The sequence below is a fragment of the Perca fluviatilis genome, chromosome 23, assembly GCF_010015445.1.
Source record: "Perca fluviatilis chromosome 23, GENO_Pfluv_1.0, whole genome shotgun sequence".
Classification (NCBI taxonomy): domain Eukaryota; kingdom Metazoa; phylum Chordata; class Actinopteri; order Perciformes; family Percidae; genus Perca; species Perca fluviatilis.
In genome coordinates, this window is record NC_053134.1 from 7,525,108 (window position 1) to 7,545,715 (window position 20,608).

Sequence of the window (20,608 nt, forward strand, 5' to 3'; positions counted from 1 at the left end):
CTAACTCATCCTGTGGGCACCCATGACTGGCTGCTGTATAGACAGATAATACATGATAAAAACACAGTTGTAAAAACATAAAATATGTCTTCATCGGAGAAGATATAACTGTTGACAAATCCTGCAAATCCTGAGTCTTATATTATTACAACTGTGTTATATTATTTTGCTATTCATGAGCCTTCAGCATTCAGTTAAGGTGGTGAGTTATAGTTGTGGCCAAATACATTAATAAACACAAATGTTCATTATAGTTTGTTATAGACCATTTATTAAATGTGTTTCATGTTGCTTATAGGTTCAAATAAAGCGTAACCAAAATATAATAAGAAGGCTGCAAGTCATTGTGTTGAAAGATTTTAGGATATTTATTTAGAAATTAATAATATACAGCCTATTATAAATTCTCTAATATGCGCTAACCCTTTTAACCACCACAAATTTGAATAAACTGGATTTTATTTACTTCTATAGAAGTATGGAACATTTATGTAACCCATAATGAGCTGTTTTGCTTGAATGCATCTGTTGTGATTCCTAATATATATATATATATATATATATATATATATATATATATATATATATATATATATATATATATATATATATATATATATATATATATATATATATATATATATATAAATACGCACCTTCGCAACTGATCTCCATAAAGCCGTCAGATGACAGGGTATTTAAACGTGTCCGCGAGGTGACGATGGCACACATCCAGTTGGCTCCGGTCCCTCCGTGAAGCCCCTAGAGACCCCACGGCCCGTAGATGAAGACGGATAACGGAGTGCAGACGGCTGGTTTCAGCGGGAGGAAGCAGAGTCTGATCGAGGATGCTCGCAGGGAACGCAGCAGCGGCTCGGCGGGCTCCCCGGGGCCCCCGGGGCCCTCCCGGTACGGAGACAGCTTCGTGTTCGACGAGAAGGACGGCAGGGTGACTCTGAACGTCCTGTTCTCTCTCAGCAATGAGAAAAACGCTGGATTCTTCAAAACTGGGAAAATATTTGAGGTAAGCCTCAAATTCACATATCTGACTTGTGTGAAAGTATAGCCTAATGATACATTAACATTAACACTGTAAAAAAAATATTGCATTTCAGATCCAAATCAAGGTAAAGTCCAGAAGAAGCTATTACTACTAGTAGAAAGATGTAGCCTACTTAAAGTTTCAAAAGTAAATGAACTTTCAGGGTTATTGTAGGCTAAATTATATTATTAGCCCATAATTTACAGAGGGATGGGGGGGGGGGGGTTACAACAGCTAGCCTACAATATTTCTTCTGAAATACAGTGGAGTAGGAGTAGAAAGTAACATTTAAATGGGAGTACTCAAGTAGAGTACAGGTACCTCAAAGTTGTGCTTAAGTAAAGTACTAGAGTACATGTACTTAGTTACTTTTCACCACTGCGAATAGGTCTATTACATTTGAGTCATATTTGTAACATTAAATAAAAAATCAGCTCTAATCCATCATTTTGACCATATAGATGTGAGTTTTATTCACAATGATAATAATAATAATTGGAAAACTATACCATGAGTTAGTGCAGATTACTGATGTAAACAATTCTTAAACAGCAATCAAAAACATTAATAACATTCATTCATTAATATGAACGAATAATGAACAGATTTGATCCTTCTAAGATATTTCCATGAATTTGAGGCTCCGATCTTTCATTTTGGATTTGGGTTATAGATTTCGTCTTAAAGAATGGGCAAAATAAAATCCCTAAAATGCATCACCTGAGACTTTAACTTCCAACAAATCCAAGTAAATAACCACTTGACTGATTAGTGACAAGATATTACTCGGTCAACTATTATTAAATGAAGGCCGAGTGGAAATTGTAGCTTGGATTTCAATAAATGAATGCAAAATATGCCCATTGTCAGTATAATGACAATAACCAAACTAAAGGCCATTGAGTTTCTCCTCAGTGCCAAGGCCTTGATTATCGGCCTTTTTGTGTGTGAATTTTTTTTGCTCTTTGTTTTTGTATCCCTTCACAGACGTTTGAAGCGAAACTTCTCCACATCGAAAGCCGACCGGGGAGGAAGTCAAAGAACACGACAGACCTGGAGCTGTTCATGAAGTGTGAAGTTCACAGCTCTGACCTGGACGCTTTCATCAACTCACTGAAGAGAGTGGTGGACGAAGTTCGCTCCATACCAGAGGAAAAAGGTTTTTATTATTCCCCTAATGCTTTTGAATTAGACTAGTGAGGTACACCAATATTAGGGAATGATATGCAATGGTACAGGCTTACTTATTAAATCAGGTAATGGCATTTCCACCTTTAATGGATAGGACTGAACCATGGATCTTTTGTGTCCAGGCATACACCTCTATATATGTGTGCCTGCTCTATCAACTGAGCTAACCTGGACACAATGTGATTTTTTTTTTTTTACGATTATTTTTGGGCTTTTCCGCTTTTAGTTGATAGGACAGCTAGGTGAGAAAGGGGAGAGAGAGGAGGAAGACATGCAGGAAGTCGTCAAAGGTCGGATTCGAACCCTGGACTTCTGCGTCGAGGCATAAACCTTTCAGTATATGTGTTCCTGCTCTACCAACTGATCCAGCCCGGCTACACAATGTGACTTTTTTTTTTAATGTAATATGATAATAAGGCCAATTACAAAACCACTAATTCATTATTTTTCCTCCCACAGTTCCATGGTTTCCCCAACAGATAAAAGATCTCGACAGATGCAACATGTTAATAACCAAATTTGATCCGGACATGGACCAGGACCATCCAGTGAGCGTTTACATATCTGCTGCAAATCTATAAATCATATTTATCAGGAAAACACTCAGCTTATTTGTACTAAGTTAACATCTTTATTCCGCAGGGATACAGCGATTCAGAATACAGAAAAAGACGGGCTTTCATATGTGAGCTAGCCTCCACTTACAAACAGTGAGTCAGATATTTATTTATCTTCATTGAGCACTATGTATCACTCAAATATTCTCTCATAAATGAATTTTCTTTAACACAGGGGAGACCCGTTGCCCATTGTTGAATACACAGCAGAGGAAGTATTCACATGGTGAGAATGGGCTGCACAGTCCTGCATGTTATAAATGCAGACGCACGGTGGAAGATGATTAAAGTACAATGTGTTGTTGTGTTAAAAGGAGGGAGGTTTACCGGCAACTGCGGAGTATTTACAACGGTCTGGCCTGCAGGCAGTTCATGGACGGGCTGCAGCAGCTGGAGGAAGAGTGTGGCTACGGAGAGGACCGCATCCCTCAGCTTAGAGAGGTCTCTGCCTTCCTGAAAGGTGAAAAGTGGTCTTCAGAATTATGAGAGATTTTGGTCTTTTATATAACAGTATGAACATATGACAGTGAAAAGGTAAAATCAAGAAACGTTTCCGACACTAAAAGGCAACAGAGATAGAAAAAGTAAAAAAAAATAAATGAAGAATGCTTAAAAAGACATATATATTAAATAGGTTTTGCTACCTGTCCTTATAGTCATGTGTAACCTTATTTAAATATGGCTAAATAACAATGAGCTTCTTTAGGAATCATGCTACTGTACAAACAGACAGGGAGATAGCGATGGAGGGACATTACTCTTTTTGATGTACATACATACATACATCTGTAAGTACATACATATGTACATGTAGAAGTATGTACATAGATCTTGCTTTGATGGCAGCTAGGAAATGCTTAGCTTAGCTAACGGAAGGCTTCCAAATCCCCAGCAATAGTCCACTGGTGGAATGAACTCTCAAGCTATTTTGTTATGGACAGCATTTATTAGAAGAGTAAAGACATAACCTCTGACATTTTGAAGTTATGGCAATCTCATAAAGAATTTGACTATATGAATTTTTACATTAATGTTAGGGACTATGACAACAAAGTCTTGTCTGTTTTGTCCTTTAGGACTTGAAATATGAGGAATGAGATTTATGTATGAAATTACTTCCCATTGTTTTTGCAAAAAAAAAAAAAAAGAAAAGATGAACAAATGTGGAATAACAATGCCAAAAATGAATTTGACATTGAGGTCATAGCTTCATGCATCTGTTGGCTCTACTTCCTCGGAGCTCCATCCCAGTGTGTTTGACAGCGTTTCTGCTCCTTTCAGAGAAAACTGGTTTCCAGCTGCGTCCAGTAGCCGGCCTGCTGTCAGCCAGAGACTTTCTGACCAGTTTGGCCTTCCGGGTGTTTCAGTGCACACAGTACATCCGTCACTCCTCAGCGCCCATGCACTCCCCTGAGCCGTGAGTCATGGTTTTCTGGGACCCAACTTATGTATTCATGTACTCAGCTGCTTTACCTTTCATTGACTCAGTTCCATCTGCCCTGACAGGGACTGCTGCCATGAACTACTCGGCCATATTCCCATGCTGGCAGATAAAGAATTCGCCCAGTTTTCACAGGTAACTGCACTCTGCTGCACTCTGTTCTTTGATTTGACATAATCAGAGTGCAATCCAGTATTATCAACTTTATTTATTTGAATCCATTTGAACTATTTCAGGAGATTGGGCTTGCCTCGCTCGGAGCTTCAGATGAGGACATCCAGAAACTGTCAACGGTAGGTTTTTATTACCATTTTAAACCTGAAATTAGATTTTAATGCCACCTGAAATGTAATTTTAATACATTCAGACATGCATACTTTTGTATTGGCAGTTCTTCATCACGAGAATAGGAAAATTACACAATTTGACATGAAGTCTGTACATTTCATCCTCTTTGTTTTGAAACACTGTAGACAACATATATTTCACATATTTTTCATGTTTTGTGGTACATTTCTATTTTACATTTATGATTTTGGACTTCTGGAGTATTTGTTTTTCCTTGTATGTGAAACACTTGGACCTGTTTTTGATTCAGTCATGTCAAATATTGAAAGAGAAGCTTTTAATATCGGAGGGAAACACAGGCTCTCTTAACGGATCTTTCCTGCCATCTAGTGGCTTAAATAAATGACTGCACATTATGTTTAATCCTGCTCTCTACATCTGCCTAACCCTTTTTTATTGTGCTCTGTCTTTACAGTTGTATTGGTTCACTGTGGAGTTTGGCCTCTGCAAGCAGAACGGAACAGTGAAAGCTTACGGCGCCGGACTCCTGTCATCTTATGGAGAGCTTGTTGTGAGTTCACACACAAGTATTTTTTGCTGCATATTCATTTTTGCGTGGTGTGCTGACAGTCTTTGACCTGTCCCTTCCAGTACGCTCTGTCTAATGAGCCGGAGTACAAGCCGTTTAACCCGGAGGAGACAGCAGTGCAGCCGCACCAGCGGACCAAACATACCAGCCTGTTTACTTTGTGTCTGAAAGCTTTGAGGATGCAAAGACTAAGATGAGGTATTCCTTTGTTATTTATGTTGGGTGCAAACTGTGTTCATTTAGCTGAATTCGGACATTGACATTACATTAAAACTGTTTCTTAAACTACGTTATAAATGTAATGTTGCTTGTTCAAATCAAACACTGCACATTATATTCCGGAACTATATGTGGAACCAACATCTCTACTAAGTCCAAGGATTTTTATTAAACCATGACCACAACCTCAATTAATTACTTTATCCTAAGGCTAAACAGAATTTACAGAAATTTTTTTTAGTTGTCTAATGTTAAAGAGAAATATTTTATAACACTTTAATACTTACATATAAAATGCAATATAATATTCTTCCTTGAGCATGGAAGTTCTGAATACTTTTATATATTACAATGACAAAGTTAGCAGAGTATACATTCAATACATATGTAGATTTAAGAGCATGGTTTTACTTTTAGTTCAGTTAATATTCTTTGACTTCATTTGACTTTATTGTTTACTAATGGCCTTCTTTAGGAATTTTGTTTGTTTTATGATTTCCTATAAAAATGCAATTTCCCAATGGAATAAATAAAGTCTATAGATGGTGGCAAATTGAGGGGAAAATTAAATCACGAGTTATCCTGTGAAGTTTTATTGTAAATAAAGTTTCTGTGTACATGCAGTTTTTCTCTCCAAAACCCTGAAAATCAGACAAATCTGCAAGCTCATGTTTCATTTGCTCTGGCAGATGCACCCCCCTATCTCGCATGGGGCGGATTTAAGGCGATGACTCACAGAGGAGCTTTATGCTTACATAACGTAGTTACTGAACGTAACTGGCATTCTACATCGGCGCAACGCACCAGGCTCAGCAAACTCAGATCAAACTGTCAAACCAGGCGGTTCTAATCAAACATGAATCCAGATTTTGTTACTGTATTGCATAATTCTCTCCTAAAGGTACTGCTGATCTGTAATTTGAGAAATATTGTGACCAGGCAGCCATTTTTTCCCCTGCTTCCAAACGGACCAAGCACCGCCCCAGCTTGGGTGTGTTGCTAAGCCGTTTCGTTGCTCTGATTGGTTTAAGGTCTATTTAATTGCGTCCAGAGGGAAACAGGGACCTGTTCCTAAAAACATTGCTCCATAGGACTACTTGTGGTCAAATGTTTTATTCGGTGCCTTTAATGAGTTGAGACACACCTTAGTAAGAGACTTAGGAGTTTTTTTCCTAATATTTGTCACACATCTGTATCTCTGCATCTGTTTATACTCTGCATTCATTCCCTCCCACAGGAGATACTCTGCAACCATCAAGCGCCCCTTTGCAGTTCGCTACGACCCCTTTACCTGCAGCGTGGAGGTTCTGGATCAGCCCGGCAAGATCCAAAACGCTCTGAGCCAGATGAGAGAAGAACTGAAGACCCTTCACAGCGCCTTGGAGACATTCAGCTCATCTTAGGACCGGGAACAGATTTTCTGCAGAGAGAGAAAAGGATGAACATTTCAACATTGTATAAGAGATCTACTAATACGAACACAAAGGCAATCAAAATGTAGTCAGGTTTGTGAGGTTCCACATGGCTAATTGTTTGTGTATAATTTATTATGTAAAAAGAAATAAATGTTTATTTTCATGAAAGAGTCTCAAAACATTTCAGAGAAACAGAAAAGTATTAAGATACTTTATTGCAGTAAAATCTTACTTAAGTAAAGGTATGTAAGTATTATCAGCAATATTTACTTCAAGTAGAAATGTTCCCTGTCAGTGTTTTCCTATTATATCTGATGTTTCTGAAATAATATCTGCTGCATTAATGTGTACATTGCATTTTACTGCTGTAGATGTTTAAGGTTGTTGCTCATTTGAACTCCTTTATATACTGTTGGGTAGTTTAACCTACAACAATGCATCATATTCTATAAGAGCATCATATGTTTGTCCTGTGAGAACCACGTATCTCCAAAAAGTCAACTTTCCATGGTGTCAGAAAAACAGCCCTGTTTTCAGCTTTGTGAGCAAAGAATATTCCAGCTGATCCAAGAGGCTTTCTAAAGACTGTATTTAGCTTAAGAAGTAGGAGACTTTTCTCAATTTTCTTCTAAACCAACACTTTTCAGTTTATCAGAAATATTCAAATTCCATCGAAACAAATTTGGAGATACATGGTTCTCACTGGACAGGAAGGGTATACAAAATTATAATCTCAAAAGTAATTAAACTAAAATAAAAGTAAAAAGTACAATACGTAGAAAGTTGCATAAAATGGAAATACTCATGTAAACTACAAGTACATTGAATTTGTACTTAAGAACAGTATTTAGAGTAAATGCACTTAGTTAGATTCCACCACGGAAGATAGAAAAGGTGCTGAAGAGAGAAGTGTTGTTCACTGTTTGCCAGCAGGAATAAGAGAGAGAGAGAGAGAGAGAGAGAGAGAGAGAGAGAGAGAGACTACAATACAGAGCTTGTAGGCCATTTTCTAGCTTTTAATTCCAAACCAAGAATTTTCCAAATGGAAATAGTTGGTTTGGAATTAAAAGCATTTATCTTCATGTGTTATTAAGCAAAAGGGAAGGAGCTAATTATGAATGATTTAAGTATCATGTTCCCTCTGTTGGTCAAGGCCAGAGCCAGCACTGAGGCCCAGCACATCAGTAGGGCCAGGTCACCGGGACCTCACAGTCAACCACAGCACGGTCCGCAGGGCTGCACTGCTGACAGACGCTCTTCTCTCTTTATTTCTCTTTCTCTGTGCAACTGCAGAATTTGGCTTTCAGAGTTTTTTGATGGACGTCCAGCGTTCAGATCTCCACACAGGCGACAATGCATATCAGAGCTGCGCACGTCAAAGCTTTTCCCTTAAAAAAAAAGAAAAGACAAATCATCTCCATCAGCAGGACTCATAACGCATCAGCACCATCAACACGGTGGCTGGCAAACCCTCCCATTGGCCACCTTGTGTTCGGAAGCTTTCCCTTTCCCATAATTCCACTGTACCGTAAATCAAGCCCTGCTCCGGCCTCCCTAGGAAACCCTGTGTTTGTGGAGTAGAAAAAAATGTGTTTGTAGACATTTTGATTTTTGAAACCAGCTTTATTTGCCGCTCTTTTTCATACCATTTCAAGGCTTAATAAATTACATTAGAACTATATGAGCACATCTCCAAAGGTAAGTTTCTCTTCTGAGACAGTTCAGCTTTATAAAATCCACCAGCTGTCTGGATTTGATCACATTTACACACACTAGGGTAACATCAACAATTAAATCATCCTCCACCTTCCTCCTCCGGCTGACATACATCGCCATCTTGGCCTGTCCCAAAACAAAATTTAAAACCTAGCACTTGTGCTTGTGATGGCGACTGTAATTAAAACATAACGCAAATAAACACCTGTTTGCTGAAAGCCTCTCCACATTGGGTAAATACAGTTTGTAAAAACCATCACAGCAGACACTCAGAAAAGCAGGGAAATACCGTCTCTCTCAGTCCACAGAACAGACATTTGTTTGTTCACCGCAATAATCCCATGAATGATCCTCCACTGCAAGTCTGCATGTCTTTTAGACAGTGGAGTTTGTAGATAGACCTCCATGCAGATCCAAATCTTGGATCCAGACCAAGGTGACTCCTCCATGGAGTGTCAGTCTGTCCATTCAGCTTTCTGTTGTTCAGTGTTTTCACCATGAGACCGTAAAAAGCATTTCCTGAGGCATTCTCCAGAGAGACGGGCCGCACCGGCTCCAGCAGAGGGCCCCCACAGGCTTTATAATCTGGGAGCAAACCAAGGGAAGGATATGGATTGTTCTCGTTAGGCAGCAGTGACCCATTACTGAAGGAGTCTAGGAGGGAACATTCCTGTCCGGTCAGCTTATGTCTCCAGTACTCCAGAAGTTGCCCGGTGACCCGGACCAAACTGAGTCGAGCAGCCAGATGGACGGGGTTGTCCAGCCGAGGCCCAGCCAGCTCCACCACCTGACCCAGAGTGGAAATCCCTGCAGTTTTCAGCACCCTGGACAGAGTTGCTCCTCCTCATCTAGGATAGTCCAGCACTGTCCCAAAAAGCACAGGTTCCTGCAGGAGCCAATGCAGAGAGTCCGCCTGCTCTGCTCTCTGTCTCCTCAGTAGGTTCCGCATGATAAAAACACTCCTAAAACCCGGTAGAGACAATTTGCTCATGTTGTTGGTGTCCATTAAAAACAAGTTAAAATCCAGGCAGAGGTTGTTAAAACGCTGCAAGATGCAGCAGGATAAAGGCCTTCATAAAATGTCTATCGGTCCAGTGAGCATCTTTGTAGAAACTGGAGGCGGAAAGCAGCGCCTCTGCTTGCCAGATGGACCAGTCCTTGCCCTCCCTCCTCTTTAGGGAGGAACAGGATGCTTTGTGGGACCCAGTGCATCCGATCCCCAAAAAAAATCAACCAATAGCCTCTGTACCTCGGACAGGAGAGAGGCCGGGGGTCAACGCAGGCCATTAGGTGACACAGGAAAGATGAGACTGAGTTATTTAAAATAAGGACGCGGCCTCTGTAGGACATTTTGGGAAGTAGCCACTTCCATCCATTGAGCTGACCTTTTACACTCTTCAAAACATTGTCCCAGTTTTTTTGTACATAGGTCTCATCCCCCAAGAAAACTCTGAGGTACTTCAGTCCTCACTTTTTCCAGCCTAAAGCACCTGGCAGCCTGAGCCGATCCCCCGAACTCTACCCCACCATCACAGCCGCGCTCTTCCCCCAGTTCACTCTTGCAGATTAAATAAAACCAAAATCTTTCACAGTATCTTTTAAAACATCAATATCTCTTTGTGAGTTTACCAAAACAATAAAATCATCTGCCTAAACAGAAAACTTAAAAGAGACAGGACACTGAGGTAAACACACACCATTCAAATTGTTTCTTAATTTGTGGAGCAGAGGCTCGATGGATAATGAATATAACATTCCAGAGAGAGAGCAGCCCTGCCTCACCCCCCTCTTGATGCTGAAGTGAGCACCCAGCTCGCCATTTATCTTATCTCTTAACAATGTCTCTGTAGAGAACCTGCATCATGGCTATAAAACCAGCGTTGAACCCAAAAGCAGCCAGAGTCTGCCACAAATACTGGTGCAACCCGGTCAAAAGCCTTCTCTTTGTCTATAGAAATAAGACCAGTTTCAACAGTCAATGAACTAGAGAGGTCCAAAACATCACAAATTAAAGTGACATTGTCACTTATGAGCCTGCTGGACACACAGTTAAGTCTGGTCAGGGTGGACAATGGATGCCATCATCTCCCTCAATCTAAGGGCCAGGGTTTTGGACAGGATTTTATAATCGGTTCACAGCAGAGAGACCGGTCTCCAGTTCTTTAGCTCATGTAGGTCTCCCTTCTTAGGCACCAGGTCATTCAACACCTCGAGCAGGTCCTAAGATGGACCAAAAAGACTTAAAAAAGTCCACAGGAAGGCCATCCATCCCAGGAGCTCTGCCGCTCTGCAAACTTCCTATGGCTGTGGTCAGCTCCTGCAGAGTTAACTCTGCTGCCAGCTGGGAGTTTTCCTCTGTGCTTACCTGAGGGAGACCACTGAAGAAGCTGCTGTACACATCTGGATTAACTGACCACTCACTCTTAAAGAGGTCTCTGTAGAAACCGGCAGCAAACTTCTTGATCTCAGACGAGCCTGAGACTTCAGAGCCGCTACCCGTTCGTAAAGAATGAATGATCTTCCTTTGTCCATTTTTCTTCTCTCGCCCAAAGAAGAACTTAGATGGAGCATCCATCTGTGAGACGTTCATAAACCGCAATCTGACCAGAGCTCCCTGTGCTGAAACGCCCAGCAGGTTGGCTATAGTTTAGACTTGTTGGCTATAGTTTAGACCTGTTTAGACTTGAGGGAGACTAAATGCCCTCGATCTCCTGTAGAAGCTGCTAAAGATTGCAATTTTTCTACCTGTCTCTCCAGATCCTTCATTGATCGAGATAACTCTCCAGTGACATTGCGAGTGAACTGTTGGCAAAGTTGTTTAATCTGAACTTACCCAAAGTCCCACCACTGCTGAATGCAGGTAAAAGCAGGACCTCTCTGTGGAAAGACCAAAATAACTTAAAAGCAGATTTAAAAGCCTGGTCATTCAAAAGAGCCAAGGCTAGTAATCTCCTGCTTGACAAGTGTGTGCGGGCGGGGACACACACACTCTCTCTCTCTCTCTCTCTCTCTCTCTCTCTCTCTCTCTCTCTAAGCAAAAGTCAAACACTTTATAATATATATATAAAAAAGTCCACCAAGTCCACTTCTATCTCATTTGACATCCAGCACTCCTAAATCCACAAATCTCCCCCACGATACCACCGTCAGGATCAGAATCTGCTGAGCGCTAACCAAAAGCAGGTTGCCGGGGCAACAGGATGACCTGTAAGGGATCCAGCTAGATTCTTGTGTCTGGAGTAGTCGCCGCAAATCCCAAACGCTGTATCATCCTGACTCCAACCATAAGTGTTTCCTTTATTGATGTCAGGGCCATCCCATCCCTACACTGGCTTGGTTGCCTGCTCCGGGCTGGAAGCAGGGTCATGAGGTTCACTTTGTCCTCAGGCCTGAGAACTCAAAAAGAAAGAGACTCAATTAAATATGAGTGAATCGGGTGATATAAGGTCTGATAAAGAATTACTAGCTTGGTCAATAGTTAACAAATTGTTTACCAATGCTTCATTGATCAGTTAAAAGCCATTAAAAGGGACAGACAGTTAAACATTTTTAAAAGTACTGAGCTGGACCAACACCTCTAAAGCTGACCGATAAACACGTCAAACCTCTATAGTTAAATTCATACAGAAAGACAAATGGAAACAACTATTTGTGGTTTTAGGAGAAGTTTGCAACATTTCTGTTGAATTTCAGGCTAAAGAACTGTGATACAAGGTGGAAAGCAAGCTCAAATGATCATGGGATTGTTAGAGAAAGTCCCTGGATGTATTTTGCCAACACTGCAACATCTGTAAGTCCAAGCATTACAGCCTAAAAACAAAGCTGCATCTATATAACAATAAGACACCAAGGCAATATGAAAAGGATTGAGGCCTAATGTGGCATCTTCTGGTTCTGGCTAGATCACAACCTTGTTATTATAAATAAAAAAACAAAAGCAAGAACATCACCACACACAAGGCAGAGGTGAGTCCCAGAGGCTGGACTGCGATGGCACACCTGGAAAACCAAAATAACCTGGCGCAGCCCTAGGACTAATGTGCTAGCCAGGTACCTCCTGTAGGGGGATATGGACAAACTAGTCAAAAGCAGTGACAGAGCACTTTTCGGCTGACTCTCTTCTGCTCATCAAGATCAGCATAATCGCTTCATTCTGGGAAAAACATTGCACAACAAACCAGGCGTGAGATTAAATCAAACACCAGCCTCAAAGAGCTCTAATCTCTTTCTTTGTTTCCCTTCATATCATACTCCTCATTTTTATTTGCTCCCTTCTTGTTGAGCCCGAGCTTAACCCTTGTGTTGCCCTTCGGGTCCCAGTGACCCGAAGGACAACACAAGGATTATGTACTTCCGTTTACTTTGTTGAGAATTGCTCTCTAAACAAGGGTTAATACAGCACCTTAGTTCTTGTTTGTACAGCATTTTGGTCAGCTTAAACTGTGTCTAGAACTGTGTTCTAGAAATAAACTTTACTTACTTTACAAGAAACAGGGTTTAGAGAGCAATTCTCAACAAAGTAAACGGAAGTACATAATATTGTGTTGTCCTTCGGGTCACTGGGACCCAAAGGACAACACAAGGGTTAAAGTTGGCAGGACCGCTGAAGAATTATCTGAGGGGGGAGATTTGGAGAAAGTTGATGAGGATTTCAAGGCGGTCTGATCTCCCTTTCACAGTTTATTAGTAGTTCACACACACCACAAGAGATCAAAACTGTTTGTGAGGAACAAAAGCTTCATTCAGGTTACATCAAAGGTAACAAAGGATGCCCGGGGCAGTGACATCTGAGGACAGGCTTCCAGGAAAGAGGTGAGTTTGTAAGGTCTCCAAAATGGATCATATGTTGTAGAAATCAGCTCACAGACAATAATTAAATATTCATGCCATTCTGCTCATCAGCCATCAGATGGTGTCCTTGAGTCACTGGGATTTGTGAAGCCACTGAGATTCATTACTCATGTTTGAGATAAAGTTGGCTCAGTAAGCGATTCCAGTGCCCTCTGAGGGAGCTTTCATACTCCTTGGAAAACGTTCAGTGTGCACGGATGAAAATGGCAGCTTCTTGCATCTGACATTGACATCTCCCGTGTTATATGCAGCTGCTCCAGCACCACTTGCACCTGAAGCACAGCAAACGTAGAGTGGAGACCACATCGGACTTGTTCAAACAAAAGCGTGGAGCAGGAGAGCAGTAGCATGTTATCCTTTGTGGATGGCGGTTAACGCGTCCTGTCCAAGAAATATACGAGGTTGGCGAACTAGTTTGAAAGAGTGGAGGTCTCCACGGCCTCTTCTTGCTGTGTTCTGTCGTGCAGGGGCATCGCTGTACAACACAACCTAGTTTTTCAGCTGGCATATACATTAATAAAAGTACAATAAATGGCTCGGTTAAACAACCGAGTATAAATGCAGATTTATCCAACGTTGCACCATTGAAGATTAATTACATCTGTGGAAACAAGTGATCAGCTGTCACCTAGAATGATTCATGATCAAGTTAATTAAATGAGTGCTCTCTGTAGCTTAGCTGAAAATGGAGATGGTGGTTTCTCACACATGGCATTCCTGTGTAAGTACAATGAGTCCTTGTTTTACCAGAAGGCATTACAAGTTCCTGCCAAATGATGCCTTGTCTTCATGTTTGGTCTGTGGAGCATTGATAATTATTCGCCAAGGTAAGGTGATGCCCATCTCTTCCTCTCCCTGCATCCTCATGAAGCACTCACTTTGCATGCCATGGAGTTGGAGATGATCTTCGATGAAAAAGTGAGGGGATCACCAAAGTCATTAGGATTCATCCTCTCGGGACCATGAATGTTTGTGCAAGATGTCATAGCAAGCCATCCACAGTTAAGATGTTTTAGTTTGGACCAAAGTGGTGGACCGGCCGACTAAAAACAGGTGTCTCCTTGACATCGTAGCACCATTTTCCTCTTTCTTCTAAAACTACCACTGGGCCTAACTCAGACTCTTTCCCTAGATGAGATGTTGATCCTGGGAGAGTTCCTGTCAGAGCCACGTGTAGCAGAAGCTCCGGCCAGATAAGGGGGTGACTTTCCTGGGTGTAAAAGTCAAGTATGTTCCCTCTATCTGGAAAAACTCTATTATTCCTGTACCTAAAAAAGCAAGCTGTAAAGAGAATAATGACTACCGTCCTGTAGCACTTCACGTCACTGATGATTAGGTGTTTTGAGAAAATTATCATACAGCTCTTGAAAATAGTCAGTTAGATCCAATTTAGATCCCTTTCAGTTTGCATATAAGAGTAACAGAAGCACAGATGACGCCATCATTGCTGTGACACATAGTATTAACAGACATTTAGATGATTCTACCTCATACGCACGCCTCCTATAAATAGATGTTAGCTCAGCTTTTGTTACGACTTCCATTAAAAGGAACAATCAAAGGCTCAAAAGGGAATGGAGGATGCAACATATATAAAAAGAAGGATGCCAAACACCATGTTAACAATGATCCAACAAGCTTTATTAAATAATAGATATTCCCAAAAGTAACAAACAAAAAGAAACAAAAAAAAAAGGGACTGGAGACCCCGGCCAAAAAGAACAAAAGATGGGAAGACGCTGGACCAACCTCGCAGTGGGCCGTCGCTCCCCGCATCTCCCCCTAAACTAACTAAAAAGGGTAAACTAATCCTAGAACAAACAAAAAGATGAATAACTGAACTACCGGTAATCTCCAGCCCAAACTAAAACAATAAACTAAAACAACAAAACTCCAGCACCTACATGTGCATGGAGGTTGGGAAAAACACAAACCTGCTTGTGGAAGAAAGGAAGATGAGGAGAAAACTCCTCACTGGTGTGCTGCTAGGGTGCTCTCCCTGTGTTCTCCACTCTCTGCCTTCTTATCACCTCCCCTACTCTACCTGAGCACTGATTACTCTCAGGTGTGCAACTGCAAAAACTGGCAGAGGGAGGAGGGCAGAATGGGAAACACACAGAGAGAGAGAGAGAGAGAGAGAGAGAGAGAGAGAGAGAGAGAAACAAGAGGCACATGTAACACTTTTAATACGCTGCAGCCACATTTGTTAATTAAGAGGCTGAAAGATTTTAAAGTACACCCCCTTATTATCAAATGGTATCACTCATTCTTAACCATTCGTAGACAGCAGGTCAGCGTTAATGGGACTCTATCTGAATCAAAAATGTTGAGCACAGGAGCCCCCCAGGGCTGTGTCAGCTCACCTGTCCTTTTCACTTTATACACAGATGAGTGTAGAAATTTTTATCCAAATAATCATGTCATTAAATTTTCTGATGACACTGCAATTTTATCTCTGCTGAAAAAGAACTGTGATCCATCCGATTATTTTATGGAAATGTAAAGGTTTGTGAATTGGTACGACGATAACCACCTTGTCCTAAACATTTCCAAGACTGAAGAGATGGTGTTTGACCCTCGGGGAGTCGGTGACCACAGGCCTGTGGTCATCCACAACCAAACCATCACTTAGGCCCACTCATACAAATATCTTGGTGTTTATATTGACGAGTCACTAACCTGGAGCACACATGTCGACAGTCTCTGCTGCAGATTGCAGCAGCGGTTGCATTTCTTACGTCGTTTGCGAATTCATGGCGTAGATAAAAAAATGATGTTATTTTATCAAGCAGTCCTGCAGAGCCTGGGCAGGTACTGGATTACAGCTTGGTCTGGCAACCTCCCTGTGCAGTTAAAAACTAAACTGTTACGATTGATTCATACTGCATGGAAGATCATTTGTGTTAAAAAGCACTTATCCATGCAAAGTATTTATGAACAGGCTTCTTTGCGACAAGTAAATAGAATTGTTAGCAACACGTCTCACGTTCTGCACGCAGAATATGAGCTGCTGCCATCCGGTAGGAGGTTTAGAGTTCCTCGCTGCAGACTTAACTGTTTCAAAAACTCAAGTTTCAAAAACAGACACAGACAAGAGATGGAGATATGTAATTGTTGTATTTGTGATCTCTCTTTTTTAATTTAATTTAATTTATTTTGAGTAATGTTTAACCAGTGTATTGCATGACACCGTGTTGGCTTTCTGTACACCATCAGGACCATAGTACGGCCTGTGGTATAGTATTGTACAGTATTTGTTGTTTGTACATGCTGTCTATGTTTATTTGTTTTTACTATGGCTGCAGCATGGGGTGAGTGCCCAAGACAAATTTCCCATGTTGTGGGACAATAAAGTTAATCTTGAATCTTGTATCCATCTTGTGAGCGTGTCTGTTTTGAGCGGTGGACGGACGGCTGCCTGTTCCCAGCATGCGACAAGGGGGTTAAGAACCACAGAAAGGCCTCCATTATCACAAGTGAGAACAGCCCATGTGGCTGGCTGCACGGCCCCCGCTCTCATTCACTCCCCTTTATAACAGCACTGCCGAAAGCCTCAAAGTTTAATTCTCTTTTCTCTGCTCCCATTCCATTTCTTATTCCCCTTCCTCTCTTGCTCTCCTACCCTCAGTAAAGAGTCTCCACAATGCTGCTGGAAGGCTGGAGTGGATTCTTCAGCACCCCTGTGGACAGTACGTATGTGGACAACATTCACAGGATGTCTGTCAACTAGTCCATTAATCAACAGCATGTCATGAAAGCACAATTAGGAACCTCACAACTCTATAATAGATTATCATCGCTCTTTTTTAATATACATTTTGTATTGTTTTTATATTTTTAAACATTCTGATACCTGGGCTGCTGCTTTTTCCGTAGGTCTATAGTTGAAGATCTGGCTTTGTTAATCCGTGCTGTACAGAGCTCAAGCATAACTATGTCTAAAAAATACGGTGTAATTTAGAGTCATCATGAAGTAACAAAACAATCGGGTCTGCAGGAATTCAACATCCTATCACATCAGATATTATTGATGTTGTTTTATTCCAAAACTAATGCAGGTGTTCACACTCCCAGACCATGTGCAGGAAAGTTCCAGTTTTTAACATTGGTCCTCATTCTCAATACCATAATGCAGCGCAATATGGATAGACTTCGTCTTAGGTTTAACAACCTATGAAACTAATAATGAACAATATGAAATAAAACAACATAAGCTTAATTTAGAATGGCTTAGGAACGATAGGCTATTTAGAGATGGTGTCAAGTAAGTTGAGATCCCTGAAGTAAGCCAACAAGTGGGAAATAAGGGACTTTCCATCACAGCTCTCTACCTAGGAAGATTGGGGACTTTTTGCCTGATGCACAATGAGTAATAGGTAAAAGGAAGACAGTGATTCTAATGCTACGCGCACAACATAAATAACAAATTAAAGAAATGATTATGATCGATTGTTAAGGACAATTATATAACAAAGTCTATTATGTGTATATTAATTTAAAGAGCGATTATAGGTTGATTATTGGGAGTAGGATAAGTGGAAAATCATATGACGAATGTATTAAACAAAAAGGGAGTAACATGTATTAGCCAAGAGAAGGAATGTTTTGAGAAATATGTTGAAATGTTGAAGCTACGAGGGAGAAGGCACATACACCAAGAGAGAGGGGAAGTGACTTGTGCACATGTACACACACACAAACTTGCCAATACATACACTTACAGACACACAAACTTGCCAACACATACACATACGGACACACATACAGACCACAGCGCACACACATTTTTGAAAGGATAAAAAGAAGCATCTCAGGGTGGATCGGGGTTAAGTCCTTCAGCCGGCTCTCCGGTTCAAGACTTGCTGTTCGATCGACCACATCGGAGCAACTCATCTTTGGACTTAAAAATTCAACTCAAGAGACTATCGCAGAGAGAGGATCCTATTACTTACGGCCGGTACAGGAGCGTCGGCTAGAAGGATTAACCATCCCCACCCGGCCTAAGGATTACAATTTGGATTTTAAGGAGCACTCTTTTGTTCATCCTGCCATCAGTGACTGTTTTGGATATGAGACTTTGCGGACTTTTGGATTGAGTCGGGAGTTTCAGCAGCAATCCAGCAGTACGGCAGGCTAGGAAGGACTGTACTGACGAGCACATCCCTTCCCTCTCTCTCCCTACAAAACTGGACATTCAATCTTCCAGCTACAAGCCTTTACATCAGGGGTTTGGATTTAAAATAATTTTACTTACGAATAATTGGTTAAGCTAATCACTTTGAAATATATAATTAATCAGTGTTATGCATTATGCAATTTTCTTGCTAAATTCTGCAATAAAGCTATCATTGAAGTTAAAGATTAAATTGTGGACATTGGATTCATGACGCCTCACTAAGGCAAGAATTCTTAAGGAGTGTGTCTGTATAACAACAAAGTTAGGTTCTAATAGGTTGCTCTAGCCATAGAAATTAAACAGACCCTTGGGGCTCACTGTACGAGCCACTAAAACCAATCCTAGCAACTAACAAGTGCACAGATCGTTGAGAGGAGAGCTGCCGTTAACGTGCGTGACTGGTGTGGTACCTGACCCTGGGGCCATTCGGTCGGGTGCGGTGCTAGTGTAAGCAGGGTAGACACACGGATGTAGGCAGTTAGAAGCTAGGCGTGTCTCCTCGCCACCAGCTTAAATAGTCCATTTAACCTAGCAGGGTAATACCCATAGGCAAAGAGGCTCGGACCCTTTAAACGGAGAGCTGGTCCAGTACTTCCTTAACGGGGGTAACTCGGGGGATCTAACAATGGATAAACGCACTTTGGAGGTGGGTGACGTAAGTAATGACTATAACTATGGATCTATGAGACAGAACGATGACCGCCACCACAGTCTTACCTTGAATGATGCAATCCTTCAACCTATCCTCGAGACATTATATTAACAAAGTCATGTGATTGACCTTAGGAGGCTTGGCCGCCGTCCATAAGAGCATCCCGGAGGCCACGCCTCTTCCTCTTGCCTGGAACGTCTCAGCCCATTCTGAGCGACAAGAGATGGTGACGGTCATCGTTCGGTCTCATAGATCCATAGTTATAGTCATAAATTATGATCTATTTCGACCTCACTCAGACCGCCATCACGGTCTTACCTTGGATGACAAGTAACATCAGGGTCGCGAGGAACAGAAGACTCCACCATGTCACAACCGCACCCTGCAGCCGAGAGGAGAACGGCGGAACCTAATGGTGCAGGGGATGCCACATTCACTCTGTAGAACCTGAAAAATGTACAGGGAGCAGACCATGTTGCCACAGGACAGATTTCCGAAAGAGGAACTCCTCTAAGAGCAGCCCAAGAAGCAGCCACGCCTCTGGTTGAGTGGGCCACCAGATTAGCAGGGACTGTGAGATCCTGCCCAGAAGGCTGCACAGACAGTGTTTCCTTGGATTAAGGTGGCACCTAAATCATGGTTGCAGCTGTCCCGGTGGTCCTGCTCCGCGCCCTGCTATGCTACTCTATCTGTAAAGTGTCCTGAGATAACTCTTGTTATGATTGATGATGATAAAATGTAATTAAAATTGAATTGAATCAAGATAAACTATAGAAATGACTACATTTAGTATTGCTTTCATTGACTCCTGCAGTCAGTGTTCGAACTATACCGTGGTCTTTAGGGGAGCCCACTTTTCGTGCGCTTGACTTACAAAGATACATAACAGCTAAAAGTGTATGCACTATACAGGATTTACCCTATTATACTTTATCGACAGGAATTGATTGGTCAAACAGCAAACAGCCAGCCACAAATAGCCAATAAACAAAACATCAGGCTGTCTTTGAGATTTCACATGAACAACGATTAAAGTTACCATAATTTCTCCGTTCATTTAGGCCTAAGCGACGCACCCTTCCATCCTTAACCGTTTTGCCAGCAGCGTGTTAGCATTTGAACAAAGTGCTGTCTGTCCACAGTGTTTGCAGACTGTAGTTACAATATTGCCTGAGGCCTTTTGGAGAAGCAACACTTAGGTTTTAGTTTGTGATATCCCTGCAGGGGAAACGGTCTCTAACATGTTCTGTTTGAGCTTCAACTTTACGCTGCAAACAAAAGTGTCTTGGGAGTTGCACCTGGAATTGCCTAAAGCCTGAAAACAAAGGATGCAGCCAATGGCTAAGTGTGACTTTGCTCAAGATGCAAAGGCGTTATACTGTCAGCTATCTAGCATCAATCAATAGATAAT

The 20,608-nt window shown here is 41.5% G+C and overlaps 1 protein-coding gene and 1 long non-coding RNA gene across 2 annotated transcripts in view; one reads left to right on the forward strand and one right to left on the reverse strand.

Annotated features, from left to right (window-relative positions):
- The first annotated feature begins 784 nt into the window (after positions 1 to 784).
- Positions 785 to 6,970, forward strand: LOC120553154 (tyrosine 3-monooxygenase-like). Its single transcript, XM_039791253.1, is given in 13 exon segments — positions 785 to 1,024; positions 2,030 to 2,201; positions 2,693 to 2,781; positions 2,876 to 2,943; positions 3,026 to 3,076; positions 3,165 to 3,310; positions 4,132 to 4,267; positions 4,357 to 4,426; positions 4,528 to 4,584; positions 5,055 to 5,150; positions 5,231 to 5,299; positions 5,302 to 5,366; positions 6,625 to 6,970. Coding segments are annotated over 13 exon segments (1,425 nt in total). The 3' UTR covers positions 6,791 to 6,970.
- Positions 826 to 20,608, reverse strand: part of LOC120553157 — a 30,835-nt gene continuing 11,052 nt past the window's right edge. Inside the window, exons 3-5 of the long non-coding RNA XR_005638122.1 lie at positions 6,679 to 6,807; positions 3,178 to 3,303; positions 826 to 1,007 (exon numbers count right to left, since the gene is read on the reverse strand). This is a non-coding gene — a long non-coding RNA (uncharacterized LOC120553157). The remainder of the gene's footprint in view (positions 1,008 to 3,177; positions 3,304 to 6,678; positions 6,808 to 20,608) is intronic.